Source organism: Sorex araneus, chromosome 5 (genome assembly GCF_027595985.1).
Source record: "Sorex araneus isolate mSorAra2 chromosome 5, mSorAra2.pri, whole genome shotgun sequence".
In the NCBI taxonomy this organism is placed as follows: domain Eukaryota; kingdom Metazoa; phylum Chordata; class Mammalia; order Eulipotyphla; family Soricidae; genus Sorex; species Sorex araneus.
This window is the reverse complement of record NC_073306.1, coordinates 94,204,428-94,231,844: the sequence shown is the minus strand read 5'-3', so window position 1 is coordinate 94,231,844 and position 27,417 is coordinate 94,204,428. Positions and strand designations below refer to the sequence as shown.

Here is a 27,417-nt window from a genome sequence, read left to right as displayed (position 1 = left end):
CTGGGTTTGATCCCCAGTATCCCATAGAGTCCCATGGGCACCCCCGGGAGTGATTCCTGAATGTAGTCAGGAATAACCCTTGAGCATCACCAGTTGTGGCCCCAAAGCCAAATAAATAAATAAATAAATAAATAAAAAGTTAAAAGTTAGGGGTTGGAGCAATAGCACAGCGGGTAGGGTGTTTGCCTTGCACACGGCTGACCCGTGTTCAATTCCCAGCATCCCATATGGTTCCCTGAGCACTGCCAGGGGTAATTCCTGAGTGCAGAGCCAGGAATAACCTCTGTGCATTGCCGGGCGTGACCCAAAAAGAAAAATAAATAAATAAAATAAAAGTCAGTGATATTTCAAAAAAAAGTTAAAAGTGTGTCTTATTTTGGTAGGTGAAACCATTTAAAATGTACAACACCCAGCTATAATTTTATTTTTAAGAATACCCTTAAATCTAAGAGTCATTTTGTAGAATATATTTGAGTAGAGTAACTCATAAATACAGATTTTCTTTAGTTTAGTATACCTGTTTGGTTTTGTTTAATAAAGTTCCTGACCTGGGGCCAGAGAGTACAGCAGGTAGGGAACTTGCCTTTCATGTGTATGAGCTGGGTTCATTCCCCAATACCCCATATGATCCCTGAAACCACCAGGAATGGTCCCTGAACACAGAACCAGGAATAAGCCCTGAGTACTGCCAGATATGCTCCCCCAAAAAAAGAAAAAAGCACCTCATCAATTGTATCTTGTTCAAAAGTCTTTTTCAATGGCCTGACTGCAGACTCATTTTATCATTCATTTTATATTCTCTCAATAACAAATCTTTTTCATATATATGCGTATGTACATGCATTCATCTATAATTTTATTGTTATTGTTGTTTGGACTACACCTGAAAGCGCTTAGTTCTTTAATTTTTTTTTTAATTTTTTTTTTCTTTTTGGGTCACACCTGGCAATGCTCAGGGGTTACTCCTGGCTCTGCACTCAGGAATCACCCCTGGTGGTGCTCAGGGGACCATATGGGATGCTGGGAATCGAACCCAGGTCGGCCGCGTGCAAGGCAAACGCCTTTACCCGCTGTGCTACCGCTCCAGCCCCATGAAAGCGCTTAGTTCTGGCTCCACACTCAGGGATCACTCCTGTCAGAGCTTAAGGGATCATATGTGGTACAAGGAATCAAATCCGGTCAGCCTCATTCAAGACAAGTGCCTTATTTGCTGTACTATCTCTCTAGCCCATATTTTTACCAGAAAGTTACAGACTATAAAATCAGACAAACTAAGTCTCCACTGTTATCCACTTACTATAGGTGTTACTCCACTTACTATAGGTGTTCTTTTGCAGACTATTACTATCACCTCAATTTAACGCCCCCATAGAGATAATATCCATTTTATAAAGTTGTAAAAATATGACATAAGATCATGCCAGTGGAATAATAACTAATATAAACCTTGACTATTGAGTAGGAATTTAATTACTGGTAGCTATAATTATTCCCACTTTACAACGAAAAATTCATTCTTTTCCCTTTTTTGTGGGAGGGATGGAGAGCACAAATGCAGTCCCCCACTACCACAAATTATGCATTGAGTTTCCCACAGTTGAGGAAATTACATGATCAGCACATCCAGAGTGTAAGAGATAAGTCTCGTCCTGGGAAAAACAGCTTTGTGATCATGGTATACCCTCTACCAGGTAAGTATTCATTCTTTTTCTTGTTTAGGTAATTTTATTCTGTTGCTTTAAGACCTTCAGCAATTAAATTGAGTTCATAACACCAGGTTTCAAAGCGGTAGGCCATGCGGATTTGAGCTACATTTGTTCTCCGGATATCGTTTCCAATAGGGCCTTCCTCAAGGTAATTATTGCCCAGAAACTTTGCTTTCTCCTATAAGAGGAAAAGAAGCTGAGTAAGTATTGTTGCTATCTTTTCACCAGGATATAAATAATAATTGCTTCCTTCACCAAGGTTCTTTCCTAATATTAGCTACTGGCAAGAAAGGATAAAAACAAAGCATTGGGGCTGGAGAAATAGTATAGCTGGGAAGGCACTTGCCTTTCAAGCATGTGACCTGGATTCAGTCCCGGGCACCTCAGTTGGCCCCCTGAAATCCACCCAGGGGTGATCCTTGAGCGCAGAGCCAGGAGTTGACTCTGAGCACAGCCAGGTGTAACCGCAAAAAACATAAACCAAAGCATTTCCTCTGTGCCCCAATGTGCAATCTGCTGAGAAATCATGTGTATTTCCCCCCTTGCGCAGAGGGGCCAGAGAGAATACTTCTTTCTAGTTCTTGCCTATAATAGCTGAACGTGATCTGTGGAACAACTTTTCTCCATGTGCTTCCCCTTCTAACTTATCAACAGGCAAGTTCCCAACTTCTCTGTTCAGAAGGGCAGCCCGTCAAGGTCAGGTCTACCTCATGAGAAATTCCACATTGCAGAACACTGTTTCTTGCCACCTCACACATATCACAGGTGCTCAGCTTGAAGACTTGTGCAGCAATGGCATATTCCTCCATTAAAGGCTCCTTCGATTATTTATTTGAGGTGAAAAAAGAAAGTAAAGAGAATGAGGATGCATTAAAAGAAAATGCAAGACCAAAGAGATAGTGCAGGATGTAAGGAGACTGCCATGCCTCCCACAGACCCCAGCTCAAATCCCCAGCACCACACTTGGTTTCCTGAGTGCAAGGACCACTCCTGAGCACAGAGCCAGGAAGAATCCCTGAATACTTCTGGCTGTGACACCAAACCAACAACAATATGAAGAATATTGTTTAAATATGAAGAAAGATGCTTTGTGCATCCTGCACAAAAAGCAAAATTGAATGCCTTGACTTGACTTCAAATTCTAAGTGGTCAACAACTGAGGAAAATATCTCGTTCAAGATTGCCCTGGTGTACCTTAGTGAAGTGGAATTGCATCGGGTCATCTGTTGACAGAGAGATCATGAGCCCTTTCTGCAGGAAATCTAAAAATGGATTTTTGGCATATTCTAGAAATAGGCTGTTGTTACTTAGTGGTGACATAGCGATGGGAATCTGGGCTAAGAAAAACAGGTACTGCAACACAGGACTCTAAAAAGAAACAGTTAAAAAAAAAAAGTAAGGACACTGAAGAGGATATGAGCTCAGAAAGTTAAACCCCCATGGTTGACCTAGCAATTTTGCTTTCAACAAAATTCTCTTAAAACCCCTAGTAAAAGCTGAACAGTTTGTAAGTGGAAATCCTGTTTAGAACAAATGCATTTGGGAATAACAAATTTTCAGAAACACTGAGTCAAGAAAGGAGTTTAAATTGCCTAAGTTACAGGTTAATCAATTGTTGAATAAATAGCAGTACTCCTACATTAGAAAAAAAAATAATTGCCTAAGCTATTGTCTGTTTCATGCAAAAGACTTCACCTTGAAACATATTTTGTCCTCCTATAAGAGAGTTCTGACTCTACAACAGGCATTTCAAGACATGCTGTAACAAGAAATCTGGCCCAAACTAGTTTAACATAAGCCAAGCTATCTCTGAATTATCTCTAGCCAGAGTTCTAAATGCAAGGCAGAAGGTCTACATTAACTCATCTCTGCTAACTCCTAATAGGTAATAATGAACAAGTCCCTTTGTTTCTCTGGGCCCACTAGAAAATAAACTGCACTGAGTACTCTCAAAAACCCTTTCTGCTTTTTGATTCTGGGGTTAATAACTTGATTCCAGACTTAATAATGACTAAGAACCGAATGAAAGAGGATAGAAGAGTATTAATCTTCTAGTTCTGATATAAAAGTTATTGTTAAGAAGAGGGTGTTCAACTCACCTTTTTTAAATTGAGGCCGTGAGAGATATTGTCTGCGGTCATGAATGCTGTCATGAGATGGGTGAGTGCCCCAGCCTCTCCACAGTGAGGTCGGAACAAAAATGTGTTCATGCCACGTTCCCTAGGGAAAGGGAACTTCTTTAGACATCCCAGGAGGGGCTGGAAGGATAGTATAGCAGAGAAAGCCCTTGACTTGTATACAGTTAACCTGAGGCTTCATTCCCAGCACTACATACGGTTGCCCAGGAGTGATCACTGAGTGCAGAGTCAGGATTACTGAGCATTTCTGACTGGTTGTGGACCCAAATCCAAAGAGAGTAAAAGACAAAAAGACCTTCCAAGTGACTGAGTAAAATCTAACAATTTTGTAGTCAGGGTGATTTGTAACAAAATCTGGTTAACACCCCAAGAGTAGGATAATCAATGGGGCCAGCCAGACTGGCAACTTTAAATCCGAATTTTAATTCTTGATAAACATAGATTTAAAAAAAAAGGAGGAGCAGAGAGAGAGTATGAGAGCACAGAGCGAAGTCAAAGTATGCTTATCTGAACCGAAAATATCTTCAGTTTCAAAAGAACTGTGCCATCCATCATTTCTTTTGCTAAACTTCAGGGGCAAATATTTCCAGAAATCCCCATCAGAATATTCCTCTATTCATTGCTCACCAGCTACATCAAGAAGGATACAACATTTAGAGTATTCTTTTCAAATAAATTACATAAGGATTAGTGTAAATCCTAAAATGCTAAAGAAAAAGAATTTTGAATGTTACTGAAGTCTTCAAATTGTCCATTACTACTTTTAAGTAAATGAAAAGAAAAAAAAGGGTTAAGGAAGGAAATATCTGATTTGGATGGCAGAAGAGAGGGCTCAGAAAAGTGAGTCTCATGCCTTATGGAAGCAATGCCCTGAGTTTGATCCGTGGTTTTACACAGCCCCCTGAGTGGCTCCAGGCATTGGGGGACCCCATAACTGCCTGGGCAAGCATGGTGGTTGTCAGCATGTAGGCAGAGCCCCACCACATTGCCAGGAGGAGAACCAAAACCAGTCAGGCCCACACTGGTTCTGAGTATTGTCGGAGTTGCCCTTGAACTCCCAAGCACTGCTCAAGAGGCCCTTAAATGAAGAAAATAAAGATTTGGGTCAAGTGAAGCAGGCATGCAGTGAGAACCCTTGGCCACCTAAGATGCCAATATGGAGGGGAGAAGTCCTCCAACAGTCTCCTCCCAGTTTCAGTTCTTAGCACTTACTTTCTCAAGCTGTTGAGCACCATGATGTTTGCATACATGTAGTAGGCATAGTAGGTGTAAGACGGATTCTTTTCCATTGTCCATTCATGGGGTTTGGGACTCTTGGAGGAGAACATGTGGCCACTGTGTTTGGATTCATCATCCACACTGTCAAAGCCAGTGATCTGTCAAGCAAACAGAGTCATTCTATGGGTTCAGTCACCTTCAGGATCCCAAACCTCAGACCAACTTTTGGCTCCCAAAGGCAAGAACTAAACATCAGCTCCAAGCCCCAGTAGTTAACCAAGTTCTGGCAGGAGGGCTGGTCCATATGCAACAGTATGAAGTCCCACAAGATCATTCTTACATGCTTGAGGAAGACACTGAGGTCTGGGTGAGCCTGGGGGTTGACAGTGGCCTCAAATATGGGCATGAAAACATTCTCCAACATTTTTCCGAAGTGTGGAAGGAAATTCTTCGAACGGAACACATCACTACAGCAAGGAGGAAAGAAGACTTTTAGGACTGATCTCCCCAGTATGAAAGAATCAGAGGACCAAAGGCAATGTTCCGGAAAAGTCTTATCATGTCCATCTGACATGCACTCAGGTATATTTTTCTTGGCTACCGAAAAAGAGAGGACTAGGTTTGGGCGGATCATTGGAAGTAGATACTTCTTCCAGAAACACCTGGGGTCATCTCTTTTACAAATTCTTTATGATTTAGCAAATAGCAACAACAATACACTTGGGCTACAAATACAGCTTGCCTTGCATGTGCCTGACCCAGGTTCAATCCCCAGCACCATATATGGTCCCTAATCCCGGACAAGATGCAGAACCAGGAGTATTCCCTGAGCACTGCAGAGTATGACCTAAACAACCCTCCCCCCAAATAAACTTTTTTAAATTAAAGAAAAAACCTAAACTAAGTTTAACTGAGGCTTCACAATGAAGTCAGAAGATGGAGACTGTTAAGTTTCATTGATTTATAAGTGTGTGTGTCTGCTGTACAGAATAGTGAGCATGAAACAGTCATCAAGGGTTCTGATGGGCTGCTGCCATGGGCATCTAACAAACTTAAGCAACACTAAGTATATGCCAGTCAGTTTTCTTAGTGGTCAGAAATGTTAGCTAGTTTGACTTACTGTAACTTAGTTACAGTAAGTTAGGTTCTGTTACTATTTCATTTAATTTTAATTAATTTTTTTTGTTTTGGATGAAACCCACATTACACCTTTCTCTGTGCTTAGGTATCACTCCTGACAGTGTCCAGTAAACCATATGGGATGATGGAGATTGAATCCTGGTTAAGCACATGCAAGACAAGTGCCCTCTCCACTGTACTATTATTTTGGCCCCTAGTATTCCACTTTGGAGCCACATTTGGGACTGCTCAGAGCCTAACCTGGCTTGGTGCTTGGGAGTCGTTTCTGGGGGTTGGAAGACCACATGGTGTGAGGGATCAAACCAAGATGTCCTGAACGCAAAGCATTCTAGCCCTTTGAGCTATCTCCCTGGCCATATTATTCCATTTTAAAGGTGATGCAACTAAGGACCAAAGAGCTCATATAACTTGCCAAAGCCTATACTACTAGTAAGTGGTGGAGTCAGGACTCAAGCACATTCAGTCTGAGTGAGTTACAGAACATGCCCTTCACCACCGCTCTGCCTAAAGATGTTAGATTGGAAGTATACCCCTAGTCCTAAAGTTACCTCCTGGACTTAAAAAACACGATAAAATTCATATATTGCCTCAGGATGTGCACCCAGAATCCAAGAGGCAGATGGCTAGAAAAGATATTAATATTGGGCTGATGGGATAGGACAGGGGTTAAGACATTTGCCTTGCATAGTGCCAATCCTGATTCTATTCCTGATACTGCAATGGTCCCCTGAGCATTGTCAGGAGTGATCCTTGAGCTCAGAGCCAGGAGTAAATCCTGAACATAGCAGGTATGGCCCACTCCCAAACCCCAGAACAACAGAAAGTAAATATGTCAATATTTAAGTTAGATAAAAGAGCAAAGATACTGAACATCCTGGAGGGCACTGAGTGATTTAGAAGTTTCCATTAATAAATATCACTGATTATAAAGAACTGAAAACAGACACTGACTTGGCAGAGAGTGCTAGAGATTGTGATACTAGAATGTCGCCTTCCCAGTAATGATGAACATAGGAAAGAATAAATCCAATACAGAGGAAGACCAGGAGAAAGAAAATGTATGATAAAATGTCCTAGATTGGTTTTAATCATTCTGAATAAGATACTTGTGATCTTTCTAAAGTTGTATATTTCAAAGCACACACACACAGACACACACGCACACACACATACATACGCACACACACCATTTCTGGTCAGATACTGATCTTTCTAACTCCTGCCAGAGAAACAGTACAGAAAGTTAAGGCATTTACTTTGCATGTGGCAGACTTTGCTTTGCTCCTTGCTGCCATATATGGTCCACTGAAAACCTCTAGGATGATACCTGAGCACAGAGTTAGGAGTAGCCCCTAAGCACCCTGGTATGCACAACACCCTCACCAAAAGTGATGCCCAGAAACCAGGAATCCAGGACTCATATTTTCTACTTTAACAAAGCTTATTTCTGTCCACATGTGCTGCATCTGTTCATGGGGAGAGGTGATGCAGGATTTGAATATGAGTCTCCACTGGGCAGCTACGTACTAGATCCTGGGGACCTGGATCATCCATGTCATGTTGGGACAGTGAATACGGTTGCTGACAAACCAGGTGGACAGTTTGTGCCACTCATCAGGACTGCGGCCATAGATGGAGAGGCGAGGCTCTGCATGCTGGTACTTGGCCTCCTCTAGGTCTGCACCTACCTCCTGCAAAGAAAGCCAAGCACGAGTCCAGTCAGATAACCTAAGAAGTCCCTCAAGGTGTGGAGAGATGATACAGACACTAAATAGAGGACGTGCACTGGAAGTGGGAGGAAAACTATCAGAAGTTGAGGTCTAGGAGAACTGGAGTTGAGGGGGGATGTGCCAGGGAGAAACAAAGAATCATATGACCAGGGCTGGAGAGATAGTACAGTTTCTGCCTTGCATGCAGCTGACCCAGGTTCAATCTCTGGCAATACCACTCCTCAGCATTTATCCCAAGGATATGAAAACACAATTTTGAAAGAATATTTGCAGTTTTATGCTCATAGCAGCATTATTCACAGTAGCCAAAATGAAATCAAACTAAATGCCCACCAGTAGAGGGCTGGATAGAGATGCTGCAGTATGTATGTATATGTATATGTATATGTATATGTATATGTATATGTATATGTATATGTATATGTATATGTATATGTATATGTATATGTATATATTTGTATATACTTGTGTGTGATATGATATAGCAACACAGATATTAAAAAAATGAAACCATGCCCTTTGGGAAAAATTGATGGATCTAGAGGTGATTGTACTAAGGAAAATAAGTAAGGAATTGAAAGGCTCTCATGTATGGGATATCAACGTACTTGTAAGAAACAACAAAACTAACTCCTAGACTTGGAGAAAATGGTAGTTGCCAGACAGAAAGGGGAAGGGGGCTGAGGAATGAGTAGTGGGGTGTCTTTGATAGTGGGATGACAAGAGACATTTAGTGATAATGGGTGGGTATCACCTTTAGTGATAATAGAGGGGTGATGATGACCTGTCATGTTATAAAACAAAATCTCCAAGCTTCTATAATATTGTAAAGCAATAACAAATGAAAAAAGTTTAAATCATAGAAGTGGAAATTTCAGAGGAATTCTTCCTGATCTCCCTCCTGTCTTGTCTCCTTTCTCTCCTTTTTATTTCCTTTCATCCCCCCATTTTGCTTCCCTTTCTTCAGATCATGCCAATTAATCATAGATATAATTGTTTCCTCCTCACCTTGATGATTGTGGCAAAGTATTCCCCATTGATGTAGTTGTCGGTTTTCAGGTAAAGGTCTCGCAGCTCACTTGCACCTACTGGATTGTATTTGTCATTGAACTTATCAAAACGTTGAAAGGTCTGGCGTCCCTGAATCAGGAAACAGGAGCACAGGTGTTTCATTCCCAAACTGTCGGCATATAAGAGTCAGGGAATAGCCACAAGGAACAGGACTAGGGGTAGGATTTAGTTGAGAATGTGTAAAGAGCATGGCCTCTGGGTGTTCTTCATTAGCACGGTATGTCAACATACTAACGAGGGCCCTGAGAAGGGGATTCCTTGGGAGGAAGGTAGGTGAGGTTCTAAGTATTAGCGTGACATGTACATTATCTTTCCAACTTACAGCATGCACATCCAGAGAATCAACAGTCAGGTCGTAGGGATGCATTTTCAATTTAGCAAAAAGTTCCTTTAGGGTAAGATTTTTCTCCTTGGTACTATAGACCACTCTTTCAGCATCAACTTGGTATGATTTCTTGATGAAACGCAGAAGATGTTTCTGGTTCATGCAAGCAGCAGCATGGATATGGGTGTCCACCTGTGTGTACATTCAGGGATAGAAAAACCAGCAATCAGTCTGAGTTAGATTTCTCTGCAGAAGGTTACGATACTGTCTGCAAATTCCGTGCTGGCCCCAGCAAGGAGTCAATCATGAGGGTGTAACCTGGCAGTTTGGTGTAAATGGTCCAGCAATAAAGATCCTATACCACTTCTATTTGCCTCTACTAGATCCTGTACTATTTTCTGTGCCTCTGTGAAAAACTGCTGGAAGCAATAAAAAGGTTTGCTTCTCCTATACACCCAACTTGATCCATAGGAAATACTTGGGAATTATTCTTTGCCAGAGACCCAACTGAAAGTTAAGTAGCTCACAATTCTTTGTTCAATTGATAGATTTTCAATTTTACGGATGAGGAAACAAACTTTGAACTATTTAAGTATGTCTCCCACCAAAGTCTTACCGTCAGGAAAAAGAAGAAAAAGGACTAGAATGACATTATTCAAATCATAGAAGTGGTTTTGGGGTTTTGTTTTTGTTATTTTTTACCTGCAATTCTTATTGAAGTACCATGATTTACAAAAATGGGTTTATTTTTCCTTTCAGTATCAATATTGCAAACCACAATGCCCAAAAGGAGAGAGAGAGGAGAGAGACAGAGACAGAGCAGGAGAGAGAGAGAGAGAGAGAGAGAGAGAGAGAGAGAGAGAGAGAAGAAAAGCGTTTGTCATAGAGAGGCAGGCAAGGGGTGGGGAGGTGAGGGTGATGGGAGGGATCCTGAGGACACTGGTGCTGGGAAATGTACACTAGTGGAGGGATGGGTGTTGCAGTACTGTATGACTGAAATCTAATCATGAACAGCTTTGTAATGGTCTATAACAGTGATTCAATTAAAAAATTTTTAAAAATGGGTTTATTTTTATTTTTGTTTTGTTTCATGGATTGGAGCTCTTTCAGGATCAGGGAAATGAGGACCATCGTTGTTACTTTTTTGGCATTTCGAGTACGCCACAGGTAGCTTGCCAGGCTCTGCCATTGGGCTACACTAGTGTGCGACAGGGACAAATGGAGACGTTACTGGTGCCCACTGAAGCAAATCGATGAACAACGGGATGACAGTGGTACAGTGTGATACATTTTCATGGATGTGTGTTTTGGCCACAGCTGATTATGCTCAGGGATTACTCCTGGCTCTGTGCTCAGGAATAATCTCTGGTGGTACTCAGAGTACCACATACAGGGCCAGGAATTATATTGGGGGTGACAGGATGCAAAGCGAACCTCTGAAACCCTGCACTGTCTCTTCAACCCTTGTTTTGGTTATTTTTATTTTTAATAATTTTGTATACCCTGAATGTGGGAAACAATGAGAAGTGATATTTTAATCTGACACCATCATCTATTTGTTTTCTCTACATCCATTGAAGCTGCAGAAGCTTTGGGAGTAATTAGAAAAATAGCATCTTCCTTATTCTTCTCAAAAGAAGAATTGGGGGCATAGAGGTAGTACCAGGAATTAAGGACTTGCCTTGCACAGGACCAATCCCAATATGACCCTCAGCATCACATATGGTTCCCTGGACACCTCCATGAGTGATCCTGAGCACAGAGTCAGGAGCAATCTCTGGATCTGGCTCAAAACTCTCCTCCCACTAGGAGAATGGACACTGGTGGAGGGATGGGCTCTCAAACATTACATGAGGGAAAAACAAGCACGAAAAGGTGTGAATCTGTAACTGTACCCTCACTGTGATGTGACTCACTACAAAAAAAAAAACTCTCCTCCCACCAAAAAGAAAAAGAAAAAAAACCAATTGGTTTTACAAAAAAAAATTCTTATAAAATAAAACAATTGGTTTTATATTTTTGTCCAAGAATAGTTTCTAAGCTGTGGAAAGTGGTTACCTTCCTACAGTTATAGAAGTCTCGGTGGGGATTGTTCTTCAGCTCCTTTAACTCATCCATCTCATTGAGCATCTCATGGACCTGGAACTTGGAGGAGAGAAACTTCAGGCGCCGGTGTGTGTAGGTCTTACTGTGGGAAAGCATATATCTCAGTTCTCAAAAGTTTCCAGACACTTAAGAAAAGTAGCACAATTTCAAAATCATCAGGACCCTTCTCTTTTGTAGGGAACTTTTGTTGTTGTTTTGGGGCTACATCCAGCAATGCTCAGGGGTTACTCCTGGCTCTGCACTCAGGAATCACTCCTGGCAGTTCTCGGGAGACCATAGGGGATGCCAGGGATCAACCTGGGTCTGCTGTGTGCAGGTGCAAGGCAAAGGCCTCACCTGCTGCTGAATTATTGCTCCAGCCCCAACTTTTTTTTTTTTAAACACACTTAGTGTTCCTCTGTGGTTGATCTTGCTGCAAAAGGATTTAACTTGACATTTTCATCAGAATTCGGGAAAATGTGGAAAGTCATCTTAAAAATCAAGGCAAACAGTATCACCGAAAGTTAAGGGCTTTGGCTTTGGAGTTACCAGATTTGGGTTTGGACCCTGGCTCAGTCAGCTTTGTAGCTTTGGGTATCTCCTCAAAGTTTTGCTTATGAAACCAACGATCAAAAATACCTATCTCATGAAATGGTCATGAGGAATAAAAGAAATAATGTGGGGCTGGAGCGATAGTACAGTTGGTAAGGTGTTTGCCTTGCACATGGCTCAGTTCAATCCCCAGCACCCACTATGGTCCCCAAAGCCTGCCAGGAGTGATTCTTGAGCACAGAGCCACTGCCAGGTGTGGCCCCAAAAACAAACAAAAAGAAATAATGCATGTAAAAAGGTTTAACATGCTACTTGCACTTGATACATACTTGGGCTAATTATGTGCAGTCATAGTGGGAAGCTGATCTCACTGAATACTTACACAGGACCTTGGGCAATTAAAGCAAGTAAAAAGTTCATATCATCTAAAAAGGTGTCCATGTCGGGGTAAGGCAGTGGCCTGGGCTCGCCTTTGCATGCTGCAGCTTTGTCAGGGTAAATGTGAACGACACCATCCTTCATTCTGAGATGATAGCCCAGGTTTGCAGGCAGGCTGTCGGTCTGGAAGGGGTCTTCTCCCTTCTTCACAGGAGGAGTAAAGACTTTTTCAATGAAACACAAAGTAATATATCAGCACACAGGATGTATGGCCAAGTGAAAACACCCAAAATACTAAACACTTTAATACTGTGTTTGTTCAGTACAGTGCTTCATAAGCTGCAACTACCCACAGCTCAGCAAAAATATTTCTACCTTATTTTTCAAAGGAGACCAGAAGTATAAAATCACCTTTAGTATTTTGTTTAAATTCTTGGGGCTGGAGTGATAGCACAGCGAGGAGGGCGTTTGCCTTGCACGTGGCCGACCCGGGTTCAAATCCCAGCATCCCATATGGTCCCCTGAGCACCGCCAGGGGTAATTCCTGAGTGCATGAGCCAGGAATGACCCCTGTGCATTGCCGGGTGTGACCCAAAAAGAAAAAAAAATCTTTAGAAGTACAGTTCATATCACTGGGAGACTACTTATAAGCAATGTTACTCACCAAATGTGGCCATAAATGACTTTCTTGTTAGAGCGTTTTATTAACATAGGTGACAACAGCATGGAAATGAAAGTGGAATTGGGAGTGTGGAGAGATGGGCATATGGGCTTCAAGCAGGAGATCTAGGTTTGGTTTCTGGTACCACATGGCCCCCTGAGCACTGCAAGGAGCAATGCCTGAGCACAGAGCCAGGAGTAATCCCTAAGCACTGCTGGGTGCAAAACAACACAAAGTAGTGTTGGGACATTTACCTTGCTATATTTTGATGTCATTGAAAAAATATGCTGCATGGGTGTGGTCACTAATACCCAGGGTTTTGTTATACTGCCACATTTTTAAAGTCTTGAATTAGCTTTGTATTTTTTTTCTTTTTTTTTTCTTTTTGGGTCACACCCGGCGATGCACAGGGGTTACTCCTGGCTCTGCACTCAGGAATTACTCCTGGTGGTGCTCAGGGGACCATATGGGATGCTGGGAATCGAACCCGGGTCGGCCGCATGCAAGGCAAACGCCCTACCCGCTGTGCTATTGCTCCAGCCCCAGCTTTGTATTTTTAAGTCTTGGATTAGTTCTGGAAGTTTTTCATATGAAAGTAGATCTTTACCTCATTTAAATCAATCTTTATTTGGGGAAAGGAAGTTTCCCCAAATAAAGGTCACACCTGTTGATGTTCAGTACTATTACTGACTATGCTCAGAAGTGACCGCCAGCAGTGCTTGGGGGACCATATGTGGTGCTGAGGATCAAAGCAGGGTCACCCACATGCAGGCCAGTGCCTTAAGCCCTAACCCCCAAACTATCTCTCTGGCCCATAGGACACATTTAAATAGACTTACTTTGGCGGGGGGAGGGGAGGGGAGATAAAGGGGGAACCTGACTTCTCAGGATTTATTTTTGGCTCTACACTCAAGTGTGACTCCTGGTGGTGATCAGGTTACCATAATGGGGTGCCAGGGATCAAACTCGGGTTGGGTGCACTCAAGGCAAACTCCCTACCCGCTGTACTGTATCTCTGAAAATAGGCTTACATTCTGTTGTTGTTGTTGTTGTTTTGGGTAACACCTGGCAATGTTCAGGGGTTACTCCTGGCTCTGCACTCAGGAATCACCCCTGTCAGTGCCTGGGGGACCACGTAGGATGCCAGGGATCAAACCTGGGCAGCCATGTGCAAGGCAAGCACTCTACCTGCTGTACGATTGTCTCAGCCCCTAAACTTAAAATTTTGGAGCAGCTTTTGGTTTGGAGTAAAACTGAGGACAAAGTGATGGGTCCCCAGATTTCCTCAACACACAGTCTCCCCATTGTCAATATGGCATTAGGTTGGTACACTGCACCACTGAGCCTGCAGAGACATGTCGTCAACACCCACAGCCTGCATTTACATCTGGTTATCTCTGTGGTACACATTCTAAGAGTCTGACAACATAACAATGTTACATGTTTGCCATTTAGAGTTTCAGAGTTTCAGAAACCTTCAAAGTTTCATGAAGGATGGCTTCACTGTCCGAAAAAACCCTTTGCTCCAGCTAGAGTGGTTTCGCTATACTCAGATACATGAGATAAGCTCCTATAAAAAGCGTGGTTCTTGGCACCAGGAAGTAAGCTCGGTGGGCTGGAGTGCAGTACCCTGAGCTCAGTCCCGGCACCATGTGGTAGCCCTACACTGAAGACTCAGCTGTACCGCTGAGTCGAATACCCCAGGAGCAGATGTTGAACCCTGAGCACTTTTTGAGAGGTCAAAAAAAATGAGAAAAATAGGGGCTAGAGTGATAGCACAGTGGGGAGGGCATTTGCCTTGCACGCGGCCGACCCGGGTTCAATTCCCAGCATCCCATATGGTCCCCTGAGCACCACCAGGGGTGATTCCTGAGTGCAGAGCCAGGAATGACCCCTGTGCATTGCCAGGTGTGACCCAAAAAGAAAAAAAAAGAGAGAGAGAAAAATATAGAATTTTAATTATAACTTTTTATAAATAAAACTTACTATAGTTAAATATAACTATATTTACCCCCTTTGAAAACACATCTGGGGACCAGAGAAGTAATGCACCGATTAAGATGCTTACTTTACACCCAGTCAACCCAATTCAATCTCTGGCACCTCCAATAAAGACATAAATCACATATAATTTCTGCAAAAGAAATTTAGATGGGAGGAACCAGAGAGATAGCACAGGGGTTAAGGCAATTGCCTTACATATGTGAGGTCCTGGGTTTAATCTTTTGATCCTTTAATCCTGCCCTCCCCCACTCAAAAAAATTCACAAATTTTTTTTTTTGAGTGTGCTAATCCACAAATAACTAGAGAAATGACAGTCAGGAAGCCAGATGGTGGTAGTCTTTGAAGGGTGGGATAAAGACTGGATTGACTTTTTAGGCATTGGGGCACCATTAAAGGCAGAGAAAGATGTGATTGGGTCTATTCTAGTAACTGGAGTGAACCAAACATAAAGTTCTCATTTAACAGAACAGTCAGGAAGCTCGTGTCAAAATCTAATTGGGGGGAAAAAGACAGACCTAGGGCCAGAGAGATAGTATAGCAGGTAAGGCGCTTGCCTTGCACATGTCAAGTTCAGTCCCCCTTATCCCATATGGTCCCATGAGCACCACAAGGAGTAATTCCTGAGAGCAGAGCCAGGAGTAGCCCCTGAGTATTGCCAGGTATGCCCCCCCAATAAAAAAAAAAAAACACAACAGGAAGAAATAAACAGACTTAAATTAGGTGGGGAATGGCTAAGAAAAAAAAGAGATTTTAAGACCTATTGTGCTTCTTAAATCAAGTAATTAGCATATGGGCAAGGGAGAGAATAAAGCCAAAAGGACTGACATTTTCAGACTATCCAGGGTCTAGGGTCTAGGGGCATATTTCATATTTTGTAGCTCCATCCACAGAAATACGTCATACATTATATAGGACAATCCATTACCTGGGCAGCAGCTCTCATTTGGTGCCCACGCCTCCCCCTCGATGTTCCGCAGGTACTTGGAAGGGGTCTTGGGGAACCTCTGGAAAGACTGTTGCATGTATTTCTCCCGTATACACAATGCCCGATAGAGACCTTTGCAAACAATTTCAAAGTCTTCAACTGTGACCTGCCAAGAAAGTTCCAGATCATCAGAAGTGCTCCTGAGACAATCCATTCGGCACGCATCACCCTTCCCCCGCATGACCTCCGACCACATTTTACTTGGTGTTCCCTTCTCTGAGTTGCCCAGAATGAGAGACCAGCCTCCAAGCCATGGAGTCAACCTCCTGGTACTTATTCCTACTATTCTTGGGTGTTAGTTTCCTAGTCTATTATTCTATATTCCACAAATGAGTGCAATCTTTTCTATGTCTCTCTCTGACTCATTTCACTTAGCATGATACTTTCCATGCTGATCCACTCATATGCAAACTTCATGACCTCATTTTTTCTAACAGCTGCATAGTATTCCATTGTATAGATGTACCAAAGTTTCTTCAACCAGTCATCTATTCTAGGGCACTCGGGTTTTTTCCAAATTTTGGCTATTGTAAACAGTGCTGCGATGATCATATAAGTGCAGATGATTAGAACTTCTTTGAATTTTCTAAACTGTTCTATTTATTTTCCCCTGCCTCATACCCAAGACCACACATATTAACTTGAAAATATGGTATGCTAACCAGAGCCTGAAGACGTTCTGAGATCAACATAAAATAAGGCTCAGGTATTGATCTCTCTTTTTTGTTTTGTTTTGTTTTGCCTGGGGGTCATATCCTGCGGTTTTCAGGTATTACTCCTAGCTCTGTACTCAGGAATTATTTCTGGCATTGCTCAGGGAACCATATGGGATACTGGGGATCCAACCCTAGTTGGCCATGCAAGCAGGCCAAGTTGGCAAGTACCCTACACGCTGTACTATCTCTATACCTACCCTACCCCCTTTTTTGGTTTGGCCCCCATACCTGTCATTACTCAGGTCTCCTGGGTCTGTGCTCAGGGATCAATCCTGGAAGGGCTTGGGGGTCCATCTGGGGTGCTGAGGATCAAATCTGTGTCGACCTGTGTAAGGCAAATGCCCTACCTGCTGCAGCATCTCTCCAGCCCCTGAACTGATTTTTAAATTAGGGGATGTCCCAGCAATGCTTTTTAAATTTTAAAATTTATTTTATTTTTATTTTAAATTCATCCTTATCCTTGAACTACCTTTTAAAGACTTGCTGACCTGACCTAGAAGAGTCTGGCATAGGGATTAAGTCTAAGGGTCTGCTTTTAATAGCATGCATGTCCTATTCGTCAACTCATGGCCAGCCAGCTGTCAGCTCCTCGAGAACAAAACATAACTATACCAAAAAAAAAGACTGTCTTCCTTTGTGGGCCAGAGTGATAATACAGCAGTTAAGGCGTTTGCCTTGTACATGACCAACTCAGGTTTAATCCTTGGCACCCCATATGGTCCCCCAAGTCCCACCAAGGGTCATCTTTGAGCACAAATCCAGAAATAAGCCTCAATCACCTCTGGGTATGGACCCAGTCACCAGCCTACCCCCCCACCCCCTCACCCCCCGCCAAAAAAAAAAAAATCCCAACCAACCAACACTGCGGAACATTGTTCTCACAGCATAGCACTGACAACAGCTGCCAGGTGCTCCCTAAAGACTGGCTCAATAGTTTATGGGAGATTCTCCTCCCTCTTTGTTCAATTATAAAGATGAAGACTGACTAAGATACAGACAACAGCCAAGAGAAGCGTTGCTCACGAGTTCAGCTTCGCTTAGCCAAATAGCAACATATTTGGTTCTTTTTTTTTTTTTCGTTCTTCAAAAACTCCAGACCAAGTTCTCAGGGCCCTCCTGCTTTCATCAGAGAGGTCACACCTCAATTTCTATCAACTGTTTCCTCGTTGTCTACCTTTTAATTCCTGATTTCATTGCTACGAAGCACATAAGTATCAAGTTTGTCTCCTAATGTGTGTGTGTGTGTGTGTGTGTGTGTGTGTGTGTGCGCGCGCATTTGTATATCTGCATGTCTTAGGGGCTTGGGGCCAAACCCAGTGGTGCTCAGGGGATCATATGTGGCACTGGGTATCAAACCAGAGTTGGCAGGGTACAAGCCAAGTGCCTCATCCTGGTACTATCTCTTCACCCCAGGTCTCTTAAAAACTCTGGAGTTTTCCAAACTTTGTTTACCCATGTTACTAAATGTTAAATATTTTGTGTCTGTTATTTAGCATTAAAATCCCTGCCAGCAACTAGAGCAAAAGTACAGTGGGCAGGACACTTGCTTTGCATGGTACTAACCCAAGTTTGATCCCCAGAACCCTATGTGGGTTCCCAAGCCTTGCCAGAAGTGACTACTTTGAGCCAGGAGTAAGCCCTGAGCACAGTCGAGTGTGACCCAAAAACCAATAAATAAATAAATATAACCCCTGCCAATTGAAGAGCACCCACACTATCATATGATGAATAAACAAGACTAGTGTCCATTTCATTGCTCTATAAATTTTAAATATCTTAGAATTCACCCTAAGTGGGTCAGTTACATGAGAAGGGGGCTCAAGACTGGTCATTAAGGCTATATTTAGAGCATAGACTGGTGACTGAATAGCAGTTTCACCAATCTAGTGCTGATTCTGCAAGTCCATGTGGCAGAGATTTATTAAATGGCCAACTGCTCTGGGTAGGACAAGTAGGTCAACTTGTTTGTAACATGTTTTTAGTGTCCCTGTGGCACACTAAAGTCAGTTTCAAGCCATAATCTATTTGCTGTGAAACATTGGCAATGAAGTTGGAGAGGATTCTCAGTAAAAAAACAAACAAACAAAAAACAACTGAACTAGAATTTTCTAGATTCTATTTCACTTTCTGAATTTTCTTTTTTTTCATTTTTTAATTTATTTTCTATTTTTTTATTAATTAGTGAGTTACCATGAGGGACAGATTTACACATTTTCATACTTGTGTTTCCCTCATACAATGTTCGAGCACCCCTTCCTCTACCAGTGTCCATTCTTCACCACCAGTGAACCCAGTATCCCTCCCACCTCCCAATCCCATCCCCCCGCACCCCCCCTCTGTGGCAGGGCATTCCCTTTTGTTTTCTCTCTCTCTCTCTCCTTTTGGGTGTTGCGGTCCGCAATAGGGGTATTGAGTGGTCATCATGTTCAGTCTATAGTCCACTTTCAGCACGCATCTCCCCTCCCAAGCGGGTCTTCCAACCAGAGCTTACTTTATGTTCCCTTCTCTATCTGAACTGCCTTTTCCCCCAGCATGTGAGGCCAGCTTCCAAGCCATGGAGCCAACCTCCTGGTACTTATTTCTACTGCTCTTGGGTGTTAGTCTCCTACTTTGTTATTTTATATTCCACAGATGAGCGCAATCTTTTTATGTCTGTCTCTCTCTTTCTGACTCATTTCGCTTAGCATGATACTTTCCATGTTTGTCCACTTATATGCAAAATTCATGACTTCATCTTTTCTAATAGCTGCATAGTATTTCATTGTGTAGATGTACCAAAGTTTCTTTAACCAGTCATCTGTTCTCAGACACTCGGGTTTTTTCCAGGTTCTGGCTGTTGTAAACAGTGCTGCGATGAACATATAAGTGCAAATGTCATTTTGACTATACTTTTTTGCTTCTCTGGGATATATTCCCAGAAGTGGTATTGCTGGGTCAAATGGGAGCTCAATTTCTAATTTTTTTTGAGAAGCGCCCATACTGTTTTCCAGAAGGGCTGAACAAGTCGGCATTCCCACCAACAGTGTAGAAGACTTTCTTCATTTTCTATGGTCTAAGCAGTCTCGTTTGCTCTTTCTCCCCCCAGCTTCTCTGGTTTTGGGCCACACCCATCTTTGCTTAGGACTTACTTCTGTTTCTGTTCTCAGGGATCACTACCGATGGACTTGGGGGACTATATATGGTATGGGAATCATACCAGGGTTGACTTGTGCAAGGCAAGTGCCCTCTCTGCTATACTATTTCTCTGGCCCTCTCTATCTATCTGCTTTTCTTTGATTAGCTTATGATACCTCTAGTCTTCTAGAACTATATTCTAGGTCTGCTTTGGGTCCCTCTTCTTCCATGAGCCTTCTGTGCCTTCCTGAGAATCCCTTTCCTAATAACTGGTATCATCAGAACAGTGAGTCTGCTCTCTGTTTCTTTTGCCAAGATCTGTCCACTCTATTCTGTAAAACAATGACTATTTTCTACTGTATGTTCTTCATGAGTAAGGAAATAAGATACTAGAAAAGAAAGTGTGTGGGATGGTAAAAGAAAAAGAGATATATGAGCCATGGCATATGCTACTGACATGCAATAACAGCACTTAACAGAAGACAGGTGAGCTTGTATCTTCCTCAAAAGTTGAAACATCAAGTTATCTTAGTAGTTTCATTTAAGGAGCAAGGAGCAGCTTACCCCAGAAGCATAATCACCCGTGATCTGCACTCTCTGAAAATCAGGAACAGTCTGGTAGGTTGGAGATGAAGAAATGTATTCGTCAATATAGGACAGTTTGATGGAAGATGTTTCACTTTGTGGAACAGACAAATTGATAGTCTTCCGTCCAAAGAAACGCCTTTTTCTGGAGTTAAAACAAGCGAGGTTAGGTGGTGGGGAGGGAGAAAGGATTCTGCTTTGTCTTCATTTGGAGTTTGAGGACAAAGTTTACTGTCAGGAAGAGGATCCAGCCTTACAGATGATAGCACATCACAATGATCCCTGTTTCCTGATACACCTTTGCATGGTGAGTCTGAGGCAACATACGAGAAGGCTTGCAGACTGATGCTGTCCTCTGCATGAGACCACGCATGACAGAACCAGCTGCCTGGGTCTGCAATGGCGTGTCATGTCAGTCACTACTTGTAATTTTGTGCCTGTTCCTTAACTCAGTGAATTTATCTCCTTTTCCCAGTCTGAAATAAAATTTAATGATGCCTAGCTTGTAGAATTTCCATGAGGCTGAATGCACACTAAATGCCTAGCACTGTACCTAATGCCTTCACTTCCTCAAATCAGCAAACATGCATCGGCTTTTTTGTGGACTTAGTCCCTGCAGCAGGCCCTAGGGGTGATGTCAAGGAAGGTTGATTGATTATTGACCTAAAGACCCAAAACCAAGAATATGGCAAATGGGTGAAACATTACCCATGAAGCTGGTAGGAGAGTTGCAATGAGAAGAGGGTTCCAGGCCAACAGTTAAAGTAAGTTTGAGGGCTAGATGGTAGCCAGTAGTAAGAGATAATTATTAGAGAAGTTTAAGTGAGAGACAATGAACAGACTCTGTGCAAAGGGAGCACGAAGACTGCTCAGGGCAGATAATAAATATGGTCATACACACTGGATGAACAGGATAGGAAAACTAAACTAGGGAACTGTGTCCCAGAGTCCGGGCACTGTCAGACTGGACGCTGAGAGGGTTTGTGTCAGGATGTGCAATACCTTACTGGCTAAAGAGAGAGCCTGAAGATGAGGCTCTGGAGTTCCAGTTCCTAGACTCACTGTGTGCAAATTGAGTGCCAGCCATTTTTGCTTTGGAACACTTGCCTAGCAGCTCATGTCTTCTTGCCTTCGTGGGACAGAAGGCTCAACTAAAGAAAGAAGAGAACGAGAATAGAACCACTATTTTCTTCCTTCTTAGTTATTATTGCTTTGCCCTGAGAGTGCAGGGGGCAAAATAACTTTTAATTCTCGTAGAACCATTTGCTCTGAAAGGTTGCCCTCTTTGTGTCCCAGGATACTCAGCATTAATTCCTCTTTCACACTTACCTCCTGCTTTCAGTGTCGGCCGACAGAGCCTCCAGTTGAAATATGTGTTCTTGCATCTCATGGTGAGAAATTGGGCAGATCTCATCCACATCAAAGGGCGAAATCTCATGACGGCCCCCCTCATCTCTGACTTCGGAGGCAAATACTTTTTCAGCAAAGCTGCGCATTGCTTCATCAATTTCTAAAAGAGGGTCTCACTGTTACTATTCAAGCCCCTTCTCTAAAGTCATCTAGTTTCTGCTGTATGTAAGAATAGAGCTAAGAACTGCCCTGGGCTCACAGTTCCCTGCTCTTTCATCAGTTACCCCTAAACATGATGGCACTTAGTGCGTGTTCACTCTGTGGAGGATTTCTCAGTGGTGACAGGAACTGGTTCTTGGAATGCCTTGGCAATTCTTGTAAATCTGTGGTCACATACTCAGGTTCCTACTGCACTTTTCAAGAGGATCTGAAACATGGGATTTAACTCTTATAGGACTAGTACTTAAAAATAGTATATTTCTGGAAGGTTTAACTTTGATTTTATTGTAACTATGAATCGATTTCCCTCTCCCCCATTACATTGGTAAAATTTTTCTGATGGTTTTGAAGGTGCATATAGAGTTGTTTGCTGGCCCTTGAAGTTTTTCTCCCTAAATAAAAAAATTAATCTAAGTGGTTGTGATTTATAAATGCATACTTTAGGACTTTTCTTTCTGCTACTGAGATCTTGTCTCTCTTACCTATAACAACCTTGATTTTTTTCAAATCCTAACAATTTTGTGATAAACTGGTTCATGTGGGTAGGAGGACACTAAAACTTGTTTAGTATTGAAAGTGCTATTTCCTGAGTGAAGATTTCTAGACTTACATAATCGATGGGTTGGGAATCTAATTTTATACATATAAATGATTACTTTCTAATTCTTAAAACATGAAGAGGGGTTACACCGTGTAATAAACATCCCAATCTTCTCAGGAGGTGAGAGAACTAGTCAGTTTCTTCACGTAGAGGGGGGATGGCCACCAACTCTCTACTTTTCTGCCAAGTTCTACAGTATTCTCCAGATCCCAAACTGTCTCCACCTGAAGAAGGCTTTAGCCCTAATATTTAATATAAAGCTACTGGTATTTCCATACACAAGCAGATAGCAATTAATGAAAATGGCAGATAAGCTATTTGGGGGTTGGAGAGATGCAGAGTAAGTACAGTGGGCAGGCTGCTTGCCTTGAATGCAGCTTGACCTGAGTTCGACCCCTGGCACCCTGTATGGACTGCCTAGCACACCAGGAGTAAGCCCTGAGCACAGTTGAGTGTGGCTCCAAGACCAACATAATAGATAAGCTATTGAAGTGACAGAGGAAGACAGAAACATTTCCCCTACACAGCAGAGAGAGAGTTTCCCCTTGAGTCCCACCAGGTTACCAGAGACCACATTTTCAGTGAATAATGTTTGGGTATCGTGTGCTCTAATCCCTGCTCTGCACCAACCTACCCTTCACATTGCTCCTTGGTCTGTAAGATGTGAACACTAATCCTGCTAAGTCTCACTCCTGGCATGCTGGGATGCTGTGGGCGAGAATGTATGCAGACATGCTTTAAGGACAAGAAAGGAACAGATTAGATTGCATGATGTGATTTGGTAGCTTTGATTAGACTTTCATTTGGTATTTGGGATTAGTTTGTGGCTATTATGAAAGTAATAAATGATATGACTCAGTGTAGGTTAAAGCAACACTGGAAATGAGAGTAAGTGATTAATAATTTACCAATACTGTCAAGTCAGTGTTAATTTTTTTAAAATTTTGCCATACCTGGTGGCACTCAGGGATTACTCCTGGCTCTGTGCTAGGTAGTGCTCAGGGGGACATATGCAGTGCTGAGGATCAAACTCAGGTACTTGGCAGGTACAAGGCAAGTGCCTTATCATGTTTCTGGCTCCTCAGCCAGTCTTTCAAATCTGACTCATCACAGCAGAATTAACAAAACAGTCCTCTAGGCTTTGCTGAAATTCATGCATCTATCAGCCTCATTAAACTCCAGCACTTCCTATAGCTGAAAAGTATCTTTGGATGTTATGAGTAGTTATTTGGCAAGAACTATGATACAAGAGGGAACAAATAGAACACTAAAGTAGACTCATGGGATGGCTTGAGAATGTCTCCCCACGTCCCTGCCAGGTGGTACTCAGAAATAGTACCATTCCTCCCTGAGCATCCCAAGAAAGCACATGCACTCAAAGATAAAATGCAAGCAAAGGGCTGAAGAAGCCCCATGCACCATGAAAGGAAAATAGAAATAGTAAAATTGGTTGTGATGATGAGGTAGATGAAGATGATTTTGTCATGCTGGACTTATGTCAAAGTTCCTGGGGGCCTCAGGAAGAGCAATATAGGAAAGGATATCAAATCTCATGTTCTTGAGATCTGATTTTCCCTGAACAAGCTTCTTTATGCACATACTTTCTTCATATTTTTAAACATCATTGTTCTTGCTAAGGTTGCATCTCCCTTGCCCATGATCACAGTTAAAAAATAGAAACTACTCTGAAGAAGTAGTCAAAGTCTTGCTATTAACTAATGCTATTTCCTTCCACTCGGAGGTTTAGACTTCTTGTAACCACAGATGAAATTTGACTCTTGTTCAAGAGCTCTGTCCTTCAAAGCTATTTCAGGGAGTGATAGTGATTATGGAACAGAAAGAGTCAAACTGGTACTTCAAAAGATAAGATTTTGTGACATCCTGAACTTATGGAGTAAAGGCAGTTGCTTCCTGTGAGTTCATATATATGTATATCATATATCATATATCATATATATACATATATATGAACTCACAGGGTTCCTTGTGAGCAAGTCATGTTTGAGATAATGGAGCATTTGAGTTGGAAACTCAAAGTTTAGGACCTCTGATTTATAGAGAGGCTAGCAAACAGAATAGAAACACGAACAGAAAGAACTGTAGACTGAGTGGGAGAAGAAAGTCTATAAGATCTGAGTGACCTGGGGCAAACCTTTTTTAATCACTGGAAACCACAGTATTATCATAAAAAGGTATATATTAATAATAATAATGGAAACTTCAGGGAATTTTTATAAAAATAATGCAATAAAGGCTTTACAATTATTGAGAAACATTATTGAGAAGTTGGGGATTATTATTATTATTAATATAGGAAGTTCAAGACTCTTGAGAAAAGGATTATCATGCTTGACCCTTCACCCAACAGAGCAGAAAAGCATGCTTATTTCTCAGCAGTGTTTTATAGTAGGAAAGATGAAGTTGTCACCCTTCCATCTGCCACGATTCATCTCAAAGAGGAACTCAGAGGCAGGCTACAATAAATAGGTTACAGGACAGGTCTAATTTCAGATGAAGGAGAAATAAGTGAAAGTTATAATCTTTTGTTGTTGTTGTTGTTGTTATTGTTGTTGCTTTGGGGGCCACACCTGGTAATGCTTAGGGACTACCCCTAGTTCTATACTCAGATATTACTCCTGGTGGTGCTTGGGAGACAGCATGCTGGGGGTCCAACCTGGGTCAACTGAGTGCAAAGTAAACACCTCGTACCATTATTCTGGTACTGAAAGGTACAGTCTTATAAAAAATGAATTTCAACTTTAATTGGTTACAAAAAGTTATTACAAAACTTTTTTGCTTTGGAATTGAAGATTTACTAAGGCAAGACTCAAGAATATGGTTAATCTATACTTAAGGATAGATTTTTGAAATTTCAAAATATCAAGTGGATGCTGCACAAAATCCTCTTTTTTTATAATGTAGGAGCACTGCTATTTATTCAGCCATTGATTAAGCTGAAAAATCCTCTTTTTTAAACGTGATACTTTTATTTATTTATTTATTTATTTATTTATTTATTTATTTAATTTATTTTTTAAATTCTTTTATTGATTCACCATGTGGAAATTTACAAAGCTTTCAGGTTTAAGTCTCAGTTACACAATGCTCAAACACCCATCCCTTCACCAGAGCACATATTCCACCACCAAGAATCACGATATACCTCCCCCCTTCCCCCCACCTCCCCAGCTCCCCACCCCGCATGTGTAACTGGTAAATTTCACTTTACTTTCTAAACGTGATACTTTTAGCCCAGAAATTACCTGAGTTCATTTGCTATGCTGTGAGAGATATATGCTCATTATTAATCTTTTCCTTTCAGTGGTATAGTTTTTTTAAAAAAAAAAAAAACACTGCCAAAATATACCCATGCTTCTAAATTAGGGAATAGTGTTTCTTTGACAATAGTATAATAATGATAGCAAAGATAGTCCAATATACTCACGCTTTTCTGTTGCTGTATGAAGTAAAATAAAACAAGATAAAACATATGAACAATTTTCAGAAATTATAATGACTATTCATCAAAATTTTGGAAGAGAAGCATGCAGGTCAGACAACAAAGAAGTGGGATGGAATATGTATAATACAGCTCATTCTTCCACTTCTGTACAATTTGATGCCACTTGAAAATCTTAGAAACATACTCTTCACACTTTCTTTTCCTGGATTGATCTTTAAATTATGTTCATGATTTTAAAGAGGCACTCTTGATAAAACCTGATTTTTAAAAATCCTATGAAAAAAATTATGCTATAGTAGGCTAGTGGAAATAGTTCACTGGGTTAACACCTACCAAAGAAGTCATTTCCAGGCCTCTATTCTATCAAAATAATCCTGAAAATCACACACACAGCTGTAGGTATATGTCAATATGTGTAACTAAAGCACTCTGACAAACAGTATTAATAGTATTGATGAAGTATATTTAGACTTACAAAATGCTGTTAAGAACCTACGATTATTAGTTAAGAAAATCATAATGTTATATATGACACTTAAAATGATGCTTATAAAATTTTTGGAAGAGCATGGGAAGATGACTCTATTATTATAATAGCAAAAAAGACAGATGTAAGGTAATAAGTTTGATATACTCACAGCTGTGTTTTTAAAAATTCTTTTAATTTGCATAGAAAATAGAATGGAAAGGAAAAACAGTAATATGTGAAAACTATATATTTGGACTATGGGATTGTATTTTTTTAATTACCACTTTACAAAAGTCTCTAATTTTTTAAATGAATGTTTTACTACTTTTGCCTCTTAGAGTGCATTTTTGCTCATTCTATTTTACATTAGACATCACTTTTATAATGAAAAAATGTTATAGCTTTTAATTTGTTAAAAAATTTACTGTGCTAAAACCTACAGATTTCAGAACATACAGATTGTGTTGCTATTTCCATGATGCTCGTGGGATTCACTTAATGCTACAGCTGGGGACATTGTATAGAACTTCGTTTCAGAGCTGACTGTATGCATTTGTTTAGACGGTCAGTATAGATATTAAATCCCTTACACAGTTTTTTACTGGGATCATCAAAGATGCTATCACAAGATCGTTTTTGAAAAGTATTCCCTTCTAAAATAAAAATCAAAGGAAAAAGCCCTTAAAATGCCTTGCCTTTTCCTGAAAAGAATGATTAAAGTTGTTATGGAACCCTAACTACAGGACTGTGAGAGTTGACCAGAGAGCATTACAGGAATGGTTGCATATTAAGAGAATTGAGAGTTCTCCAGACGCTTTTGCACACCTACCTGGATGTTTCAACAGAGGCATTGTTGCTGTGTTTCTTGATTCTAGGGTAGCACAGTAGAAAGGAGGAGAGTGGAAGA

The 27,417-nt window shown here is 41.4% G+C and overlaps 1 protein-coding gene and 1 non-coding gene across 3 annotated transcripts; both read right to left on the bottom strand.

Annotated features, from left to right (window-relative positions):
• Positions 1 to 1,537: 1,537 nt before the first annotated feature.
• On the bottom strand, positions 1,538 to 1,699 carry LOC129405424 (U1 spliceosomal RNA). The gene has a single exon (XR_008630571.1). It is a non-coding gene; the product is annotated as a U1 spliceosomal RNA (small nuclear RNA).
• On the bottom strand, positions 1,659 to 27,417 carry AMPD1 (adenosine monophosphate deaminase 1). Of its 2 annotated transcripts, XM_012934429.2 has the most exons (16): positions 27,340 to 27,394; positions 26,024 to 26,035; positions 21,738 to 21,918; positions 20,388 to 20,553; positions 15,934 to 16,099; positions 12,348 to 12,567; positions 11,387 to 11,516; positions 9,326 to 9,520; positions 8,941 to 9,072; positions 7,730 to 7,893; positions 5,403 to 5,529; positions 5,057 to 5,220; positions 3,806 to 3,926; positions 2,901 to 3,074; positions 2,414 to 2,524; positions 1,659 to 1,884 (listed from the first exon to the last, which is right to left on the bottom strand). In XM_012934429.2, the coding sequence occupies exons 1-16, from the start codon at positions 27,359 to 27,361 to the stop codon at positions 1,726 to 1,728; spliced, it is 2,244 nt and encodes a 747-aa protein (XP_012789883.1). In that variant the 5' UTR covers positions 27,362 to 27,394; the 3' UTR covers positions 1,659 to 1,725. The 2 variants fall into 2 exon arrangements, with proteins under 2 accessions (XP_012789883.1, XP_004616304.1); XM_004616247.2 differs by lacking the exon at positions 26,024 to 26,035 and having other exon boundaries at positions 27,340 to 27,417.